We start from the raw sequence: 17,092 nt of genomic DNA, 5'->3' as shown, positions 1-17,092 counted from the left end.
CCTTAAAAGTTATCTACGTGACCCTGCATAGATGCATCGCTGTGGCATTCAATGTCGAAGCAACCAGAGGAAAAAGGATGTTTATTGGTCTGGAGAAAGGAAGTGGATAAAAAACCAAGATGACGTCAGCTGATTCATGTCGGCTTTTCTATTTAGCTTAAAAAAAAAAAACAAACATCTTTCTAGTTCAGAATAAACTCTCATTCAGCCTTTCATACATTTTCATACCAGATCAGATTTTAATTGATTTTCTTTGCTCACTTTCTTTTCTAAAAAAGAAATTATAGAAACCGTTTTGAAATATTGCAATCATTTCTATTTCATTACGAGAATAAAGACACAATTTTACCTAAAAGAACATTAAAATTATGAGAAAGAAGTTGATTTTTATGAGTAGAAAGCTTCCAACATTGCCAGATCAGTTCAAGTAAATTTTTCTTCAAAATACATTTAAGTCGTTTGGATGATCATTTCAAAGTCCTGATGCTGATGATAATTTAATGCTGATTTGTTAAAAAAATAAGTATTTGTATTTAGTAATATTTGTCAAATTTAATCCAAAATACAACTTTGTAAGAATCTTAACATTCCTCGTTTTATTTTTTTCCCCCATGTTGGAACTCTTCTTTATTCTTGTGATTAAGAAAAGAAATGGTAATATTCCACCATAAAGTTGCCCTGAATTCAAAGTCCAAATAGATAGAAGCTGTGAAACACACTTGTAAAACAAGATGGCCACCTAAGGCCTGCTGACATCACTGATGAAAACTCAAGGAGAGAAAAAAAATCCCAATTTCCCAAAAATTAAATCTTCAAAAACCAAACGTTTGATTTATTGAGCAAATCAATTTATTGCCCATCACCGACGCATTGTGCATTGCTAAATTAGCACCTTCTTTTTGCTCTTTATGTTTCTGTTTGTCCATTTTCTTTATTAGAGGATACCAGTCCTGGTCCTCGAGGGCCGGTGACCTGGGCAACTCCAGGCCTCGAGGGCCGGTCTCCTGCAACTTTTAGATGTGTCTCTACTTCAACACACCTGAGTCAAATAATGAGGTCATTAGCAGGACTCTGGAGAACTTGACTCCAGAACTTGAGGAGGTGATTTAGCGATTTGATTCAGCTGTGTTGAAGTAGAGACACATCTAAAAGTTGCAGGAGACCGGCCCTCGAGGCCTGGAGTTGCCCATTCCTGGGTTAAACTGTGTTTTTGCACTGGGTCAGCTGGTTTAACTGGAAATGCTGTTGCCGTTTTCCACACTTTCGCCTCAGGCGGAGCCGCTTCACAGCATCTCCGCTGCCTCACGTCTTTGCATTGTTTCAGTGTCAGCCAGTCAAATTCAGGCTTGGGTCTACTGTTAAGTTTAGAGCAGATATTAATGATCTCAGGAGGAAAAATCGTTTAACGACTTTGTTTCAGAGCCGCTAGCGAAAGCAAAGTTTTCCCATTAAACCCCGAGCAACCACAAATAATAAAGGAACTGCCACAGAATTCAGTACAGACACTTTGGGGATTTTATGACCTATATTAGTTTTCTAGTGACATTTCTTCAACATGTTAGAACACCAGCTTTGTGTTTTTTTCCACCAGACGCCTTATATTTCTGTGCTACTAATAGTAGCACCAAAATGATAATGCTTGATTACAAATCAAGACGAGGAAGACATTAACTTCTGATTTTGACACTGAAACAATGCAAAGACGTGAGGCAGCGGAGATGCTGTGAAGCGGCTCCGCCTGAGGCGAAAGTGTGGAAAACGGCAACGGCATTTCCAGTTAAACCAGCTGACCCAGTGCAAAAACACAGTTTTCACATTTCACATTATTTAAAGACATTTGGACCAAGTGAGATTATCTCAAAATCTACAAAAATGTAAAATCAGTTTCAGAATTACAGGCATAATTTGGTGGACGCTAAACTATTCTTGAATTTTTCACTGGAACGCAACTCCAGATTATTTGCAGACGTTCACTGATTGTTTCGTACAACATCATCAAAATATTTAAAAGAAAATGCAGCTTGGGAAGCTGAAATACATGAAGGCAATACGATATGACACGCTATTGGCTGGAGTTTTCAAAGCAGCCGATCCAAGAGTGCCATTCATTTTTCTTGGTACCAATTGGCTGAACCCCTCTAAATGCAGATGTTAGCTTTGTATCCAAAATAAATAAACAACGAATAAAATTTAGTGAGCCTTAAAAGTCATCTACGTGACCCTGCATAGATGCATCGCTGTGGCATTCAATGTCGAAGCAACCAGAGGAAAAAGGATGTTTATTGGTCTGGAGAAAGGAAGTGGATAAAAAACCAAGATGACGTCAGCTGATTCATGTCGGCTTTTCTATTTAGCTTAAAAAAAAACCAAACATCTTTCTAGTTCAGAATAAACTCTCATTCAGCCTTTCATACATTTTCATACCAGATCAGATTTTAATTGATTTTCTTTGCTCACTTTCTTTTCTAAAAAAGAAATTACAGAAACCGTTTTGAAATATTGCAATCATTTCTATTTCATTACGAGAATAAAGACACAATTTTACCTAAAAGAACATTAAAATTATGAGAAAGAAGTTGATTTTTATGAGTAGAAAGCTTCCAACATTGCCAGATCAGTTCAAGTAAATTTTTCTTCAAAATACATTTAAGTCGTTTGGATGATCATTTCAAAGTCCTGATGCTGATGATAATTTAATGCTGATTTGTTAAAAAAATAAGTATTTGTATTTAGTAATATTTGTCAAATTTAATCCAAAATACAACTTTGTAAGAATCTTAACATTCCTCGTTTTATTTTTTTCCCCCATGTTGGAACTCTTCTTTATTCTTGTGATTAAGAAAAGAAATGGTAATATTCCACCATAAAGTTGCCCTGAATTCAAAGTCCAAATAGATAGAAGCTGTGAAACACACTTGTAAAACAAGATGGCCACCTAAGGCCTGCTGACATCACTGATGAAAACTCAAGGAGAGAAAAAAAATCCCAATTTCCCAAAAATTAAATCTTCAAAAACCAAACGTTTGATTTATTGAGCAAATCAATTTATTGCCCATCACCGACGCATTGTGCATTGCTAAATTAGCACCTTCTTTTTGCTCTTTATGTTTCTGTTTGTCCATTTTCTTTATTAGAGGATACCAGTCCTGGTCCTCGAGGGCCGGTGACCTGGGCAACTCCAGGCCTCGAGGGCCGGTCTCCTGCAACTTTTAGATGTGTCTCTACTTCAACACACCTGAGTCAAATAATGAGGTCATTAGCAGGACTCTGGAGAACTTGACTCCAGAACTTGAGGAGGTGATTTAGCGATTTGATTCAGCTGTGTTGAAGTAGAGACACATCTAAAAGTTGCAGGAGACCGGCCCTCGAGGCCTGGAGTTGCCCATTCCTGGGTTAAACTGTGTTTTTGCACTGGGTCAGCTGGTTTAACTGGAAATGCTGTTGCCGTTTTCCACACTTTCGCCTCAGGCGGAGCCGCTTCACAGCATCTCCGCTGCCTCACGTCTTTGCATTGTTTCAGTGTCAGCCAGTCAAATTCAGGCTTGGGTCTACTGTTAAGTTTAGAGCAGATATTAATGATCTCAGGAGGAAAAATCGTTTAACGACTTTGTTTCAGAGCCGCTAGCGAAAGCAAAGTTTTCCCATTAAACCCCGAGCAACCACAAATAATAAAGGAACTGCCACAGAATTCAGTACAGACACTTTGGGGATTTTATGACCTATATTAGTTTTCTAGTGACATTTCTTCAACATGTTAGAACACCAGCTTTGTGTTTTTTTCCACCAGACGCCTTATATTTCTGTGCTACTAATAGTAGCACCAAAATGATAATGCTTGATTACAAATCAAGACGAGGAAGACATTAACTTCTGATTTAGCTTTGTGTTTAAGAATAATTTCACATTATTTAAAGACATTTGGACCAAGTGAGATTATCTCAAAATCTACAAAAATGTAAAATCAGTTTCAGAATTACAGGCATAATTTGGTGGACGCTAAACTATTCTTGAATTTTTCACTGGAACGCAACTCCAGATTATTTGCAGACATTCACTGATTGTTTCGTACAACATCAACAAAAATATTTAAAAGAAAATGCAGCTTGGGAAGCTGAAATACATGAAGGCAATACGATATGACACGCTATTGGCTGGAGTTTTCAAAGCAGCCGATCCAAGAGTGCCATTCATTTTTCTTGGTACCAATTGGCTGAACCCCTCTAAATGCAGATGTTAGCTTTGTATCCAAAATAAATAAACAACGAATAAAATTAATGATGAAGTTTGTAAACAAAGGGCTAGTTGAGAGCAAAACACCAGGCTGGAGAATTTTATCATCCAGTTTTTGGTAGAAACAGAGAAGAGAAAATGGAAATTATTGAGCTTGTTTTAATTTATTACACAATAAATTGATTTATTACTTATTGCGACAGGTTTGGTTGAAATTATAGATACATATATGTGTTTTTATTGCAAAAGGACATTTATGAATTTGGAAACACAACATAAATAATGTTGGAGACCAAAAAAAACAATCATAGAAAAAGGCTGCTTCCTTTCATTCAGCAGCTTGTAAACAAAAAATCCTAACATTGTGGTTTATGGGCCAACATCTGCAGACCTACTTTAGGAAGACAAATCACTCCTCGGAGTTTGCAGGATACCTTGAACTGAATTGTATGCATTGCATGACCAAAACAGCATTTAAATTATATTAAATATTTAATTTGCAACATGATCCGCAAACTTCCACCTGTAATAAATAGATTTGTATCTTTGCAAAGGCTGTTTGGTTGCAATGCTCCTCACCCCAGACCACAAGAAGTGTTTTCTGACCGCAGGTTCTCCGCTCTGCACTTTACACCAGCTCACCAACACAACTACTATTACTACTGCTCTGCAAGGGGTGTACGCACAGGAGAACCAGGACTGGAAAAAGCAGAACCACATCTCTTATAAGCTTTTAAAGATTCATGGTGCAACTGGAGACGCAAGGAAGGAAAAAAGCAGCACATGTGTAAAGCGGTGCAGTTGTAATGGGGGAACTCGTAAACGTGCTTTTGAATCAGGAAGTCAGATGAACCACTTTTTAAGTCTGTTATTCTAGGAGGAAGGATGAAGTATGGAGGGATTTTTTTCTTTATACGATCACAGTTTAGGTAGCTTATCTGGGAGGGAAATTTAGGCCATGCCCTGATGAGAATTAGAGCTCTCTCTGTGTCAGTATGGGAGACTTTTTAGGCTTTTTGGTTTCTGAAAATCAAATGAAAGTGCAGCCATGGAGTCTCAAGTACTGCCTCACGCCGAACGACAAGACACTCCTGCACCACAGCCTGAAGGGAGAAGCTGTGGTGTATTAGAGAGGCTGTTAGATAAGCAGATACACAGAGGTTTGGCTTCTCTGTCTGGACCAACACTGAAGATTTGTAAGGATTTTCACTTACTTCCATTACAAATTGCCACCCAATTATTTCAAAATCCACATGCAGCACTATTGCTGTTAATGTTCCCTGTGTGCCAGAGGGATTTCTGTTAAAAAACAGCTTTTATGGCTCAGGGAGATGGTGCACATTTTAAAGGCATTTGGAGCCACATAAATCCGTGCTGACCCTCTTCTTTCATCAAACACGCGGGGGTGATTGGGTCACTTCCGGTACGTAATTTCAAAATAAAATCAGAGGACGTCCGAGTTGCTAAAGCCGCCAGAGAAAGTGTAGCAATGACAGCATGAATTAAAATAATAGTATTAACTGACATATTTATGATAATTAAATATTTTCTATTGATCATAAGTACAATTAATCAAATATAAACCTTCTTGTGAACTTGAAACCCTTCACTCATCACTGTGGATTCTCAGGTAACTATGAAGTATAAAAGGACCATATTGTTGCTAATGTAACATAAGGTAACTGAACTTGAAGAAGCAGATATAAGCCCAAATAAATTCTTCCACGTGTCTGAAACTCCCTATGTACAACATAAAATACAACTGCTCAAACATCTAAAATTACCGCTTAAACTTTCAATAAAAATATCTGATTAATTTTGTGTATGTTTAAAGTTTAAAAAGCCCAAATTCAGCTCCCGGTTTAGTTTTGCTTAAAATGTGTATATAATTTTGAAAATCCGTGTCGCCACTTCCTGTCTTCGCGGCTGTAACGGTCGCTAGCTTACCGCGGCCGGTCGCTCTCCTCGCCGACTGCGGCTCTAACTGTCCCGCCGCCCTGACTGTCAGAGGCGGCTTCAACTAACCTGAGCTCGGCCTCAAAACACACCTTCGCCACGCTTCCGCTAAAAACAAAATCAAAAACTGCCGCACTAATAAAGGCGATGAGTCGAGAGGTTATAATGTTTTCCGCGGCGGTTTGTTGATGCTCAAACCCGGGCTGCTGTTCGCCACCCGGCCGCCCAAAGCGGTGAATGATGCTCGGGCAGCTGCGTGCCACGACACGCCGCTGCTCCCTTCCTCCCTGAAAACCCGCTACGTTTTCAGCTTTAAAAAAAAAATCTGAAAACAAATCCAATCCTACCGTAGACATCGGTTAGTGCTGATGGGTCCTTCCTCTTGTGGAGAGCGGACAGGCTGTGTCGGATCGGGCTGCTCCTGCGGGGTCTCTGCCTCCTCCCACCGGCCGCCTCTGGTCAGGCTGCTGGGAAACTCTCAGCGTTGAAAACGGCCGACGGTCCGCCTGCCTGTCCGCAGACAACAGGAGATTTTCAGACAGCTACACAAATATGAGCTCCTAAGTGGGCTGGGCGTGTCAGGCAGCCCGTGAGCCCTCCCCGAAACCGCCCGGAACACGCAGTTCTGCCCTGAGTGGACCGAGCGCCACGGTAATGTCATTCACAAATCCCCACGTGGCTCCAATCTATACTATAATATAATATTATATAATATTCAATACGTTATTGAGGATGGTGATGCTGTAGACAGGAAGGACATCTGCTAGCAGTCAGTCCTACAGCGTGACTGAAGAGGCCTCTGACTGAAGACATTACAAATGTGCTCAAAATTTTGTCAATATTCCACTCATGTCCAAAAAACATGATATCGCAATTTTCATTAGCAATTAAAATCACACCTGAAGAACCATCATCATCCAACCACTTCCTGTCATGGTCTTCTTTGTGGTTTGGTTCAGTGGCAACGGCCCTTCTTGATCACGTGACTCATGATGCGAAAACAGTGTTTCAGTTTCAGTTTTTCAAAATAAAACAATTTCAATGAAAAACAAGAACCCATCATCCTAGTACCAAAACATTGTAGTGAAAAAGTATTTTTCTTCCAAAACAAGTATATTTTCAAAATGTCAAATTGCATAACAATATGGTGAATAGAAACAAAGCTACTGTGGCTTTTAATAAGCTGCATTTCTATTACATATGTGTGCAAAATTTTTTTACATTTTCTGCTAACGTTGAAAGGAAAACATATTTCACCATAGTGTTTCCATTAAAAAAGAAACGCAACTAAAAATCAACGTACATCGTTTTGTTCAAGCAATAAGTCATTAAAAATTATCCTGTGCCATCATCCTACGACCACTTCCTGTCGTCTTCTTTGTGGTTTCCACCAGTGGCAGCAAAATTATAATTTTGTAAAATAAAAAAACTCACCTTAGTGCCAAAACTTTTTGAAATGGGTGTATAGAAAGGCAGCTCCTGAGATGATTGAGATACCTTCCAATGTGTCCGAATTAAAACAGTCCTGAAAAAATTTGGTTAAAGTATCCTCCCAAAAATCCCCTGTTTTCCTAAAATCCTACAATTTCAACCATTAAACAACATTAATTTCTCCCTGTAGCCATGGGAACAACTTAAAGGCACCATGCTGGTTTAATTATGTCTCATTTCTGAGCCTGGAGGCACATGTTGCCTTTTTAGTGCAACAGCTGTGATATAATCTGCAGTAAATTTCAGCTGTGCAGCTGAGTTTCACTCTAAACGACATGCAGGTGCTGAGAACGGTAACGTCTGCATGAGTCTCGCTCTCACAGATCTGCTTCTGCACAGTGTGGAGCCAAATCCAGTCAGGGTGCATAATGAGCAGACTGCAGACAGGGATTTGACCCACAAACCTCAAGGTGGCTGCTGCATGCCAGCAGGATTTAATGCTGCACTGAAAAAAAAAGAAAGAAATTCTGTATTTGTAATGCAGAAAGGTTGTTTTATTGTTAATTCTGCTGCTGACTCTGTGCGGCTGAGATATGCCTAAAGTTGTCAGGTTTAAGCTGGAGGAGAGGAAGCAAGCTTAGGGCTTTCCACTGTCGGGCTTAGATTTGGTTTTCCTGCAGGATTAATTTCTGAAAAACAGAGCAAACTGAACAATACGTCCCACTGGGGGTGCATCCTGGGATATTCAGCTGTTTACAAACGCCACAACTGTTCATAAAATCCCTAAAACATATGGTAATAGGAAGTGTCTGACTAATAACTTTATATAAGTTCAACAATTATGAAACCAGGCTGCAGAGAAGATGGACTTTTGGTCTGTGGTGACCTCTAGTGGTGAGATTGGAGAACTGCACTTTGGAAGAAAAGAGGATTTTTCCAACTAAATTTTAATAAAATGAAACAGCGGCTCCTCAAAATCTTACATTTATGAAAAAAATTAAAAGCTAATGATGCTAAACATTTATCTTTTTTCAGATTTCCAAATATAATTATGTTAGTGTTTGGTAAAAGCAGAAGCTAATGAAGCGCCACCATGTGGCCAAAAAAGTCATAGCATGAAAAAACTAATCTAGATTGAGCAGATATCCTTATATTTTGTTAAAGTAAAAACAGAATTGAGCTATTTTTCTTGTATTTTCTGCCGTGTATGCTACCACATTTATTTTTAAATTACTTAAGATGTTTTGAAATCTAGACGTGGTAAAATTATTTTTATCCTAGATGAGAAAGCCTGTAGTCGATAAGTAATTAAAAAGTATTGGCTGCAATATAATTATTAAAATTTTTAGTAAGTTGAAAATAAATGTAAACGTAAAACGTTTTGTCATTGATTAATGAGGTTTTAAAAATGTAAATTCCTCTGTATGTTTATTTTTCTATTGCTCATATGGATGGATATCAGCTCGTTTTTCTAATGACTAAAGCAAATCTATTTTTTATGTTTTGTCATCTTTTAAAACATCCAATCTTTTGACATTATAATTTATGTGTTCTGCAATTAGCTTTGCATAGAACAAAATGTAAATAAATGCAATATTTGTCTTTTTTTTGTATGTTTCTTGATTGAAATAAACTTTTGGGCGAGGTAAACAGATGAGTGGAAACGGAACTGCTGCAGTTTGTTGAGTTTGACTAATTCACTTGATTAGCTGCTAACCATTAGCCGCTAACAATATTAGCATTTTGGAGCAGTCAACGTGTCAGGAAAGCAACCCACAAACACACAAACCTGGTTTACGAAGCCAAGACGGCGGATAAATCCAAGATTTTTCAGAGATCCTGACTGAATTTAGCTTTGATAAGATTTCACCAAAGCAGTAGACTATACATTACCATGGAAAAACAGAAACAAAACAAATTTTGAAAAAAAAAAAATTACCATGGCAATTTATTCTATACAGATAAACTTTAGGTTAGCTTCGCTAACAGCTAGCTTAAAATAACTCTCACAACGCAAATAAACTTAATTTCTAATAACTGCTCGGTTAAATTCACACCAAATTTAAAACTCGTACTTATTTTCATCATAAACATACCTTTCCTCTCCATTTGCTAAAAAGATAGATTTTACAAGGTCCATTACAAATCGTCTTGATTGCCGTTAAGCTGCCTTTGCCGTCGTAAAACAAGAAATTGTCCCTTCAAAACAAAAGCATCACAACACAAAAGGAAGTTAACCATACTTAAAACTTAATTGAAGCCAGAGAGCTTTTAGGTTATTAGTATATAGTCAGCATTTTTTCCCACATACTTCTCACACACTGCAAAATCTTTGTATTTCATATTTTCATATTCTATAAAAATAAACATGAATCAACATGGTGTGGAAGCGTATTTTGTGTTAAGTCTAACAGAGTTAAAATGCATTTTGTTAAATAACTAGTTTTTATGTCACTACTTATTTCAAATGTGCAAATTTGATCTGTTGAACTTTTAATTTGAAGGTTCAGTATTGTGCGCATGTAACTTCCTCTTCCTCAGATCTTTTTCAGTTAACCATTTTAAGTTACATCATCATAGCTCATGTCGTGTCACGTTTCAGTTTGCAGCTGACCGCCATCTTGGTAGGTATCCATAACATTCATGACAGGTGTTATGGAGTTGCTTTGACAATGAACTAGCTCTTGCTTCATCCATAACTTATAAACAATATATTGCAACAATTAGCTGTTGAATACCATACTCACCTCTGTGTCATACTAAGATACATTTCAGTGATATTTACTGAAGCAAAATTAGCTAAGCTAAAGTAGCATTTATCTGCGAGCAAAGATATGCAGCCTACCAAGATGGCTGTTCTTGTGGGAACTATGTGTTGTTATTGTGACTCTTCACTATTATTTTGACTGTAAATACAGCTTCAATGTACTTTTTCCATTTCAGCCCCTCTTGTGGCAAATTAATGTAATTACTCTATTAGCCAGCTGCTATTTCTTGAACATGTTGGAGCAGAAGTTCATGTAAGACCTGAAGACAGTTCGTGTTTATACTCGTCTTCTGTAGATATGTGTAACATGATAAATGTTTTTCAGAATGTTCCAGTTATTCGTTTTGAAATAATTTTTCTGCCCCCTAAGTGGCACTGTTGTATTTAAAATTCCCTCCTTTTTTGAAAAACAAAAATTTTGTAGGGCATTTTGTTTCTAAGTCATTGACAACAGTTATTTGCATTCCTATTCGCATATTGGATGATGGGAAATTTGATGGTTGTTTATCAACTTCTGATTCAGCCGTAATAAACAACACAGTGGCAATTGCTGAATGAATTGTTCGTGTGTCAAGAATTTTATTTTGACAGCATCTCAGAATATGATACAAGTAAACAAGTTTTTTTTTTGCAAAAGTTAATATATTCATAGTGTTGCATTTTAATAAAAATAGTTGCTCACTTGTTACAGTCTCTGTGACCATCAATAGATACACTTCTTCTACATAGAGCTATTTGTTCGGGGTCTACACACTGCTAACAAACCACACAGTGATACAGAGCTGCTCGGGTGCTGTGGGGGAAACGCATCATCAAACGAAACATCCTCCGACTTCTGCTCACAGTTTGGCTCCACGGAGAAGGAAAGCAGCGACTTGTGCAAAAGTTTCAGCTTCTGTGTCAAACTCATGTGATTTCATGAGAGAAAAAACATTCCCGCACAATGTTTACGTCCAGGCCGAAGAGCCGAGCTGATGATTTTCTCCTCCTCCTCCTCTGTGCTGGATTCTGTTTTACAATCAGTCAGCTTAGTCCTTGTGTAATTACGGATTACAGCGGCAAACATAATGAGTCCTTGTCTCCCTTTGCTCTTTTAAAAGCTCTGAGCGCTTCCTTTAGCCAAGCAGAGGAAGGAAACTTTAATGCTGGATTTCTCGGCACAGATGATAGAAAACGAATTTGCTTAAAAAGTGGATTTATGCTTTGAGTTATTTACTGTCAAAACATCAATGAAGTAAAGCCTAAAAAGTAAAATAGAAAAAGAGGTTTGGTGTTTTTCTTCTGCTTGACATTAGCTGCACTCATTAGATACACAAAGGAACTAGGGCTGGCTGGACGATATAAGCAATTCATATCAGCAAATATCGATAATCATTGATCAGATGTTTTTTTATTCTAAATATCTTAAAAACTGCCAAACTGGTGACGTGAACTTTCCTGTTTTATCCTCAGTTTTCACTTCACCCCAATTTTTATTTTTACGCAGTTATGGGACCTGAAACTGCTGCTGCGCAAGTTACTTAACACTAACTTGCAAAATCTAAATCAATAATGCAGTTTTTTTGTTTTGGTATTATACTTTTTAAATATATATATATGATTTTTGCTATTTTTTTCTTTTGGAAACTTTGTCCTCAAACTTCTTTTTTTGTTATTAACGTGAATTAAAACAGAAACTGCTGAGCTCGTTTTGGCACCGGAGTCTGCAGGTGTGCAGGAATGAACTTCTTGCTCTCTTCTTGTTGCGGCAGTCTAAGATTAGATCCTGACCCAGGTTATCTGGAGCATGTCCCTCCCACCCTCTATTGCTAACACAGTTTTATCTGCAATTCACTGGCCCCATGTGTCCAAATACTCTACTGGTCAGACGTTTACATACACTTGCTATGGGCATAAACAGGATATCTGCATGTTTAACCAACTCAAATTGAAGACTTTATGAATGAAATTCAAGATCTGTATCACAGGATATTATTGAGAAACTCTGTTGTGGAGCAGAAATGCGAACCATGGTTTGCCTAAAAATCTAGGTTTTGATTGGGTTGGAAGGAACTCTGGTGTGGTTTGAATACATATGTGGATAAAAACAGACTGGCAACAGCTTCAAAATCAGGAAGTGCACTATAAACCTGGGCATTCTGGGTAAATAAAACCAAAACAAATGTGGGTCTCTAGCACTAGCAAAAGAAATAGCTTGTAGTCTTTTACCAAAAACAACAGTAAAATGCTACAAACACAAAAATTTGACCCCACTCCATTTTTGTTTACATTTCTTTTTGTTGTTGTTTTTTTTATGTAAGCAATAAAGTTTTGCCTTGTGTAATTTCCTTTGGTGGTTCTTGGTGCAGCGCCCCCACAGGTGAGGAGGGGAACAGTTTTTAAAAAAAGGTTTGGTTTGTTATAAACAGTGCAGTGTGAAAGCAAATCGCACCAGCGCAAAATGAAAAGTGTTGCAATTTGGGTCCCAAATTTAACAGAGTCTACCGGACTATCAAGTGTGTAAATTTACTTACTCTCATTATGGGCACAAACATGGTTCGTGCAGGTTTCACCAACTCAAATTGAAGACTATTTAATACCATTCTGCGTGAAATTTAAGATCTGCATAATGGGAAATTATTGAGAAATTGAGATGGATCAAAAAACAAGCTGGTTCACCTAAAAAACTAAGCTTTGAGAACCCTGGTGTGTTTCGAGTGCAAGTGGACTGGAAACTGCTTCAAAATCAGGGAATTCTGGGTAAATACAAACCAAAACAAACAGGCGTATCTAGCGCTAGCAAGAGAAATTGCTTGTAATCTTCTACCGAAGACAAAAGTGAAATACTACAAACACTAAAATCTGACCCCCCCAAAAAAGTCTTCTTCTGAGATTTTTGTGTAATTTCCTTTGGTGGTTCTTGGTGCAGCGCCCCCACAGGTGTGGAGGCGCTGCATGATTTGTTTTAAATCCAATGTGAAAGCAGTCCAAAGCAGCTGAAAATGTAACAAATGTCGCAATTTTGGTCCTAAATCTAACCCAGTATCAAGTTTGAAAATTTATCAACAAATATATACCTAAAGGCAAACTTAAGGTTTACACAAAAAATATAATAAAAGGCGAATCCATGAATGTTGAACATTTAAAATCAGTAATGGATTTGTAATATTACTACAATTCATGCCCATTAGCAATGTAAGCAACTGACCAGAACTGATAGCTTAAAAAGAAAAAGTCAGCTTAAAATGAGCTTTGGCACAGATATTTGTCTCCTCACATCACACAGTGCAACAACAGAACACAATCATGAAGCCTCAGTAACATCCAATACAAATCAAGGGCCCTAACGCCTTGTAGCAAATTCACTAACAGGCTTACTAATTGAGTTAAAAGGTGCTGACATTTGATTACACGACTAAGTGGGTTTTTTTTATTGAAAATAATCGTGTTGGATCTGATTCGCAAATCAGAGATGACCCAAAGTGAACCATTTGCTCAAACAAAAGACCCCAACAAATGGGTTCATAATTATACTTGTGGAATAAATTATATACTTCATTATACATCACATTTAAAAATACAGTTTCTAATAAATTTCAGTGAAGTTGGTGTTTTTATAGCAGCCAGACTCTGAGTCAGTCTAAGGCACGCTTCTCTGTCACCGTCATTCATCTCTCAGCGTTTGAACGAACACCGTCGTCACACATTGCTTTCTTTTGTTTTTTTCTTCTTAAGCACAAGAATGACGATTAAAAATGGATAAACGAGACAATCGTACAGAACAGAAACAGACGATCGCAGAGGAAACCCCAAGAAGCTTTGCTTGAACTCTCATCGGTTTTCTTATAAGATTCTTCACTATGAAGATGGTCTCATTTACAAACTGTTTAATATTTTTTATATAGTATCTCTTTCATCATGTGATAGATTAGTTTTGAGCGCTCTCTGTTAAGGCAAAGCTCGGCTGATGAGTGGATTTCATCTCTGCTGTCACGTTTTGCTTCATTCACTTCTTAAAAAGCAGACAAACCTTCTTACAAAGGAGACCCATTATACTTCTTTGGATTTTTTTTTACTAACTTTCTACTTCTATTTGGGTTTTTACTGCTTCTGAAGACAGACCAAACGCTTAAAAAAGCCATTTTTTGACAATAAATTAATGTATTTCAGGGTATGGAAAATGAGACGTTTTACCTACTGACCCCAGAGAAGCCAAGCCCGTTACTTAGCAACCCCAGCAGAGTTCCGACGTCACCTAGCAACCCAAGTGGAGTTCCAGCACGTTTGGTCAGCTAATTTTACTGCTGTATGCGCTGTACAATGGCTGCTGGAAAAGAGAGGGGTTAATCTGCAGACTGGAAGTAGACTTTTCTAAAGAGTTCCAGCAGCAGAAATCTTTCAGAAACTTACAAAAAAAATCACATTTGGTGGTTGCTTCAGATACCTCCAAGTTACAACATCAAGCTCATGAAACTAAACTAGATTAAAGCAATATTTTAAGAAGAAAAAAATGAATGACGTTAATTTGGTCCAATGAAGTGGAGAAACGCCTTCCTTTGGAAACGCCTGCTTCGTCTGCAGACAAACCTACTTGGCTGGAAAAGACAAATGTTTTGCTGTTGACTTGCAAAGCAGAAACCACTTTCTGCATTCTTGTTGGTTGTGCAGGAGGCTCCGCTTCTGCTTTTCAAAGACATACCTTTGTATAATTGCGCATCTGTTTGCAGGCATTTTCATGTGCAAGTGTAAACGCTGAGTTGGGGTCATGGATTGGACTTTAAGTGGCAGAGACCCCAACACAGCTGATTCTCATTTTTTAAGAATGATTTTGTGCAAAAAATTTAATAAACATGTTTTGTATAAACCATAAACCTGTCCTAACTGGTTCAAGGAAGTATAATAGGTCACCTGTCAACATTCCACTTCATAAAATAGACTACAATTTGAACCGTAAATATATTTATATATAAAAAAATCCAAGCCTGCTTTCTGTCCAGCTCAGCTCCGGAGTTCAGAGGTTTCAGAAAGTTCTCGCTCTGCTACTGATTGCTCTTTCTTCTTAAAGTGGATGACTTTCCAGTTTTTAAGGTGGTGGGTGTAACATAATGCTTCAGAATAATTTAAAATACAGTAGTATAAATAAAAGTTTTAAAACTCATGGTCCAGATAAGCCCGCACCGCTTCATGTTTGTCTGTCGGAGGATGTGGAGGTGGTGGTTCAGTCCGGACGAATGTGGACGCTGCAGCTGCTGCTGCGGCGGCGTTATCTGCCGAGCGTGGACGCGCCTGCGTGCAGCGTGCTGGGCAGCTTGTCCGATCCAGGGATCTTCCACGGACCGGGTGAGACCGTGGCCTTCCTCCTCGCTCCGGTGGCGCTGCTGGTGCTCTTGCCCCTTCGTTCTGCGCTTTCCCTGCCGTTCCCGTTTGTGTGTGGGATCTTAGAGCCGCCGGGAGAGTGAGTCCTCTCCTTGGACCGTCCTCTGGTGCTCCTCAAAGGTTTGGACTCCCCGTCTTGTCCCTCCTTGACCCCATCTCTGTCAGTAGTGTGCTGCTGCAGCCTGTGTCCCTTATGGGTGGACCTGCCACCGTCTCTTTTGGCGTTTCTCCTCCCCTGACTCATGGCGTCTCTGTTCAGCAGCAGCTCGGCTTTCTGGGGGCTCTTGGAACGCTCCGTCCCGCTGGCGTCCCGGGCGGCGTCTACAGGAGGCAAATGAGGAGGGTCGTGGGCCGGGGCCAAATGAGATGAAGGCGTTGGCATGGAGAGGCCATCAGTGGGAGGGCCTACTTCCGACAGGCTTGGGGAGGCTGAAGGGCGACTATCCCAAGGGGTGGCGTTGTCTGGAACAAGAAGACATGCAGTCAGAAAACAAAAATAAACACCAGTCCACACCCAGAAAACCACTGCACAACAAAAACACTGCAGAGAACATAACTGGACGATACAAAGTCCCAGAAATGATTACAATAAACGATAATATTATTGTTTAGAAGCCATTTTCAATACTGTAATGATAATCGCAAGTACTATGCAGTAAGACAAAGTTTCCCTGAAATTATTGCGATACATGATAATATTGTTTTTATTATCAACTAATAAAATAATAATGGCACAGTAGTGCAAGTATACCTACGCTTTTCACAACAGCAAATTTTACTGGACAATAAAAAGTGTCAGAAATGATTATGATAAACGATAAAATTGTCTTCAGACCATTTCCAAGTAATATAATGATATAGCTATGCAAGTTTTTTATCACAAGTACCATACAATAAGTTTTACTGGATAATGCATTTGCCCAGAAATTATTGTGATAGACAATAACACTGCTCATATTTTCAACTAATAAAATTATAATGGCTCAGTAATGCAGGTGCACTGAGGCCTGTCAATATGGCAAATCTTACTGGACCATAAATTATCCAAGAACTTATTGCAATAAATGATAATATTGTTTTGAGACAATTTTCAAGTCAAGATAATGGTGTAGTAATGGAAGTCCATTGAAGACTAACACAATCAATTTTACAGGATAAATTGTTCCAGAAATAATTGAAACGTTTAAAAAAAACAAGAACTTATTGCCAGAAACTGTGGTTTGGTTGGAGGCTTAAAGTATTTGCACCATTTTTAAAATCAATTGAGACCCAAATGGATGTACAAAAATTTGCAAAATGTGAATTTTACTTAAAGACAGAAAAATGTACAAAACAAATTATCAATAATTTGAC

At 38.4% G+C, this 17,092-nt stretch overlaps 2 protein-coding genes across 7 annotated transcripts in view; both read right to left on the bottom strand.

Annotated features, from left to right (window-relative positions):
- si:dkey-97m3.1 (fatty acyl-CoA reductase 1) overlaps positions 1-9,788 on the bottom strand; it is a 45,732-nt gene extending 35,944 nt beyond the window's left edge. The window contains exons 1-2 of one of the 4 annotated variants that reach the window (XM_055020403.1): positions 9,714-9,788; positions 6,534-6,696 (exon numbers count right to left, since the gene is read on the bottom strand). In XM_055020403.1, the coding sequence (XP_054876378.1) occupies positions 6,534-6,542 (9 nt within the window). In that variant the 5' untranslated portion in view covers positions 6,543-6,696; positions 9,714-9,788. Of the gene's footprint in view, positions 1-6,533; positions 6,697-7,085; positions 7,151-7,620; positions 7,645-9,406; positions 9,495-9,713 lie in introns of those variants that run through there. The other 3 variants (XM_055020402.1, XM_055020405.1, XM_055020404.1) reach the window with 3 other exon arrangements.
- Positions 9,789-10,939: 1,151 nt separating this feature from the next.
- Positions 10,940-17,092, bottom strand: part of magi2a (membrane associated guanylate kinase, WW and PDZ domain containing 2a) — a 191,598-nt gene continuing 185,445 nt past the window's right edge. For all 3 annotated transcript variants that reach the window (XM_055020357.1, XM_055020358.1, XM_055020359.1), the window contains one exon: positions 10,940-16,201. In XM_055020357.1, coding sequence (XP_054876332.1) covers positions 15,627-16,201 — 575 coding nt within the window. In that variant the 3' untranslated portion in view covers positions 10,940-15,626. The remainder of the gene's footprint in view (positions 16,202-17,092) is intronic.

The sequence above is a fragment of the Poeciliopsis prolifica genome, unplaced genomic scaffold (genome assembly GCF_027474105.1).
Source record: "Poeciliopsis prolifica strain line A6 unplaced genomic scaffold, Auburn_PproV2 SCAFFOLD067, whole genome shotgun sequence".
Taxonomy (NCBI): domain Eukaryota; kingdom Metazoa; phylum Chordata; class Actinopteri; order Cyprinodontiformes; family Poeciliidae; genus Poeciliopsis; species Poeciliopsis prolifica.
The sequence above is the reverse complement of the archived record's forward strand: the minus strand, read 5'-3'. Positions and strand labels throughout refer to the sequence as shown.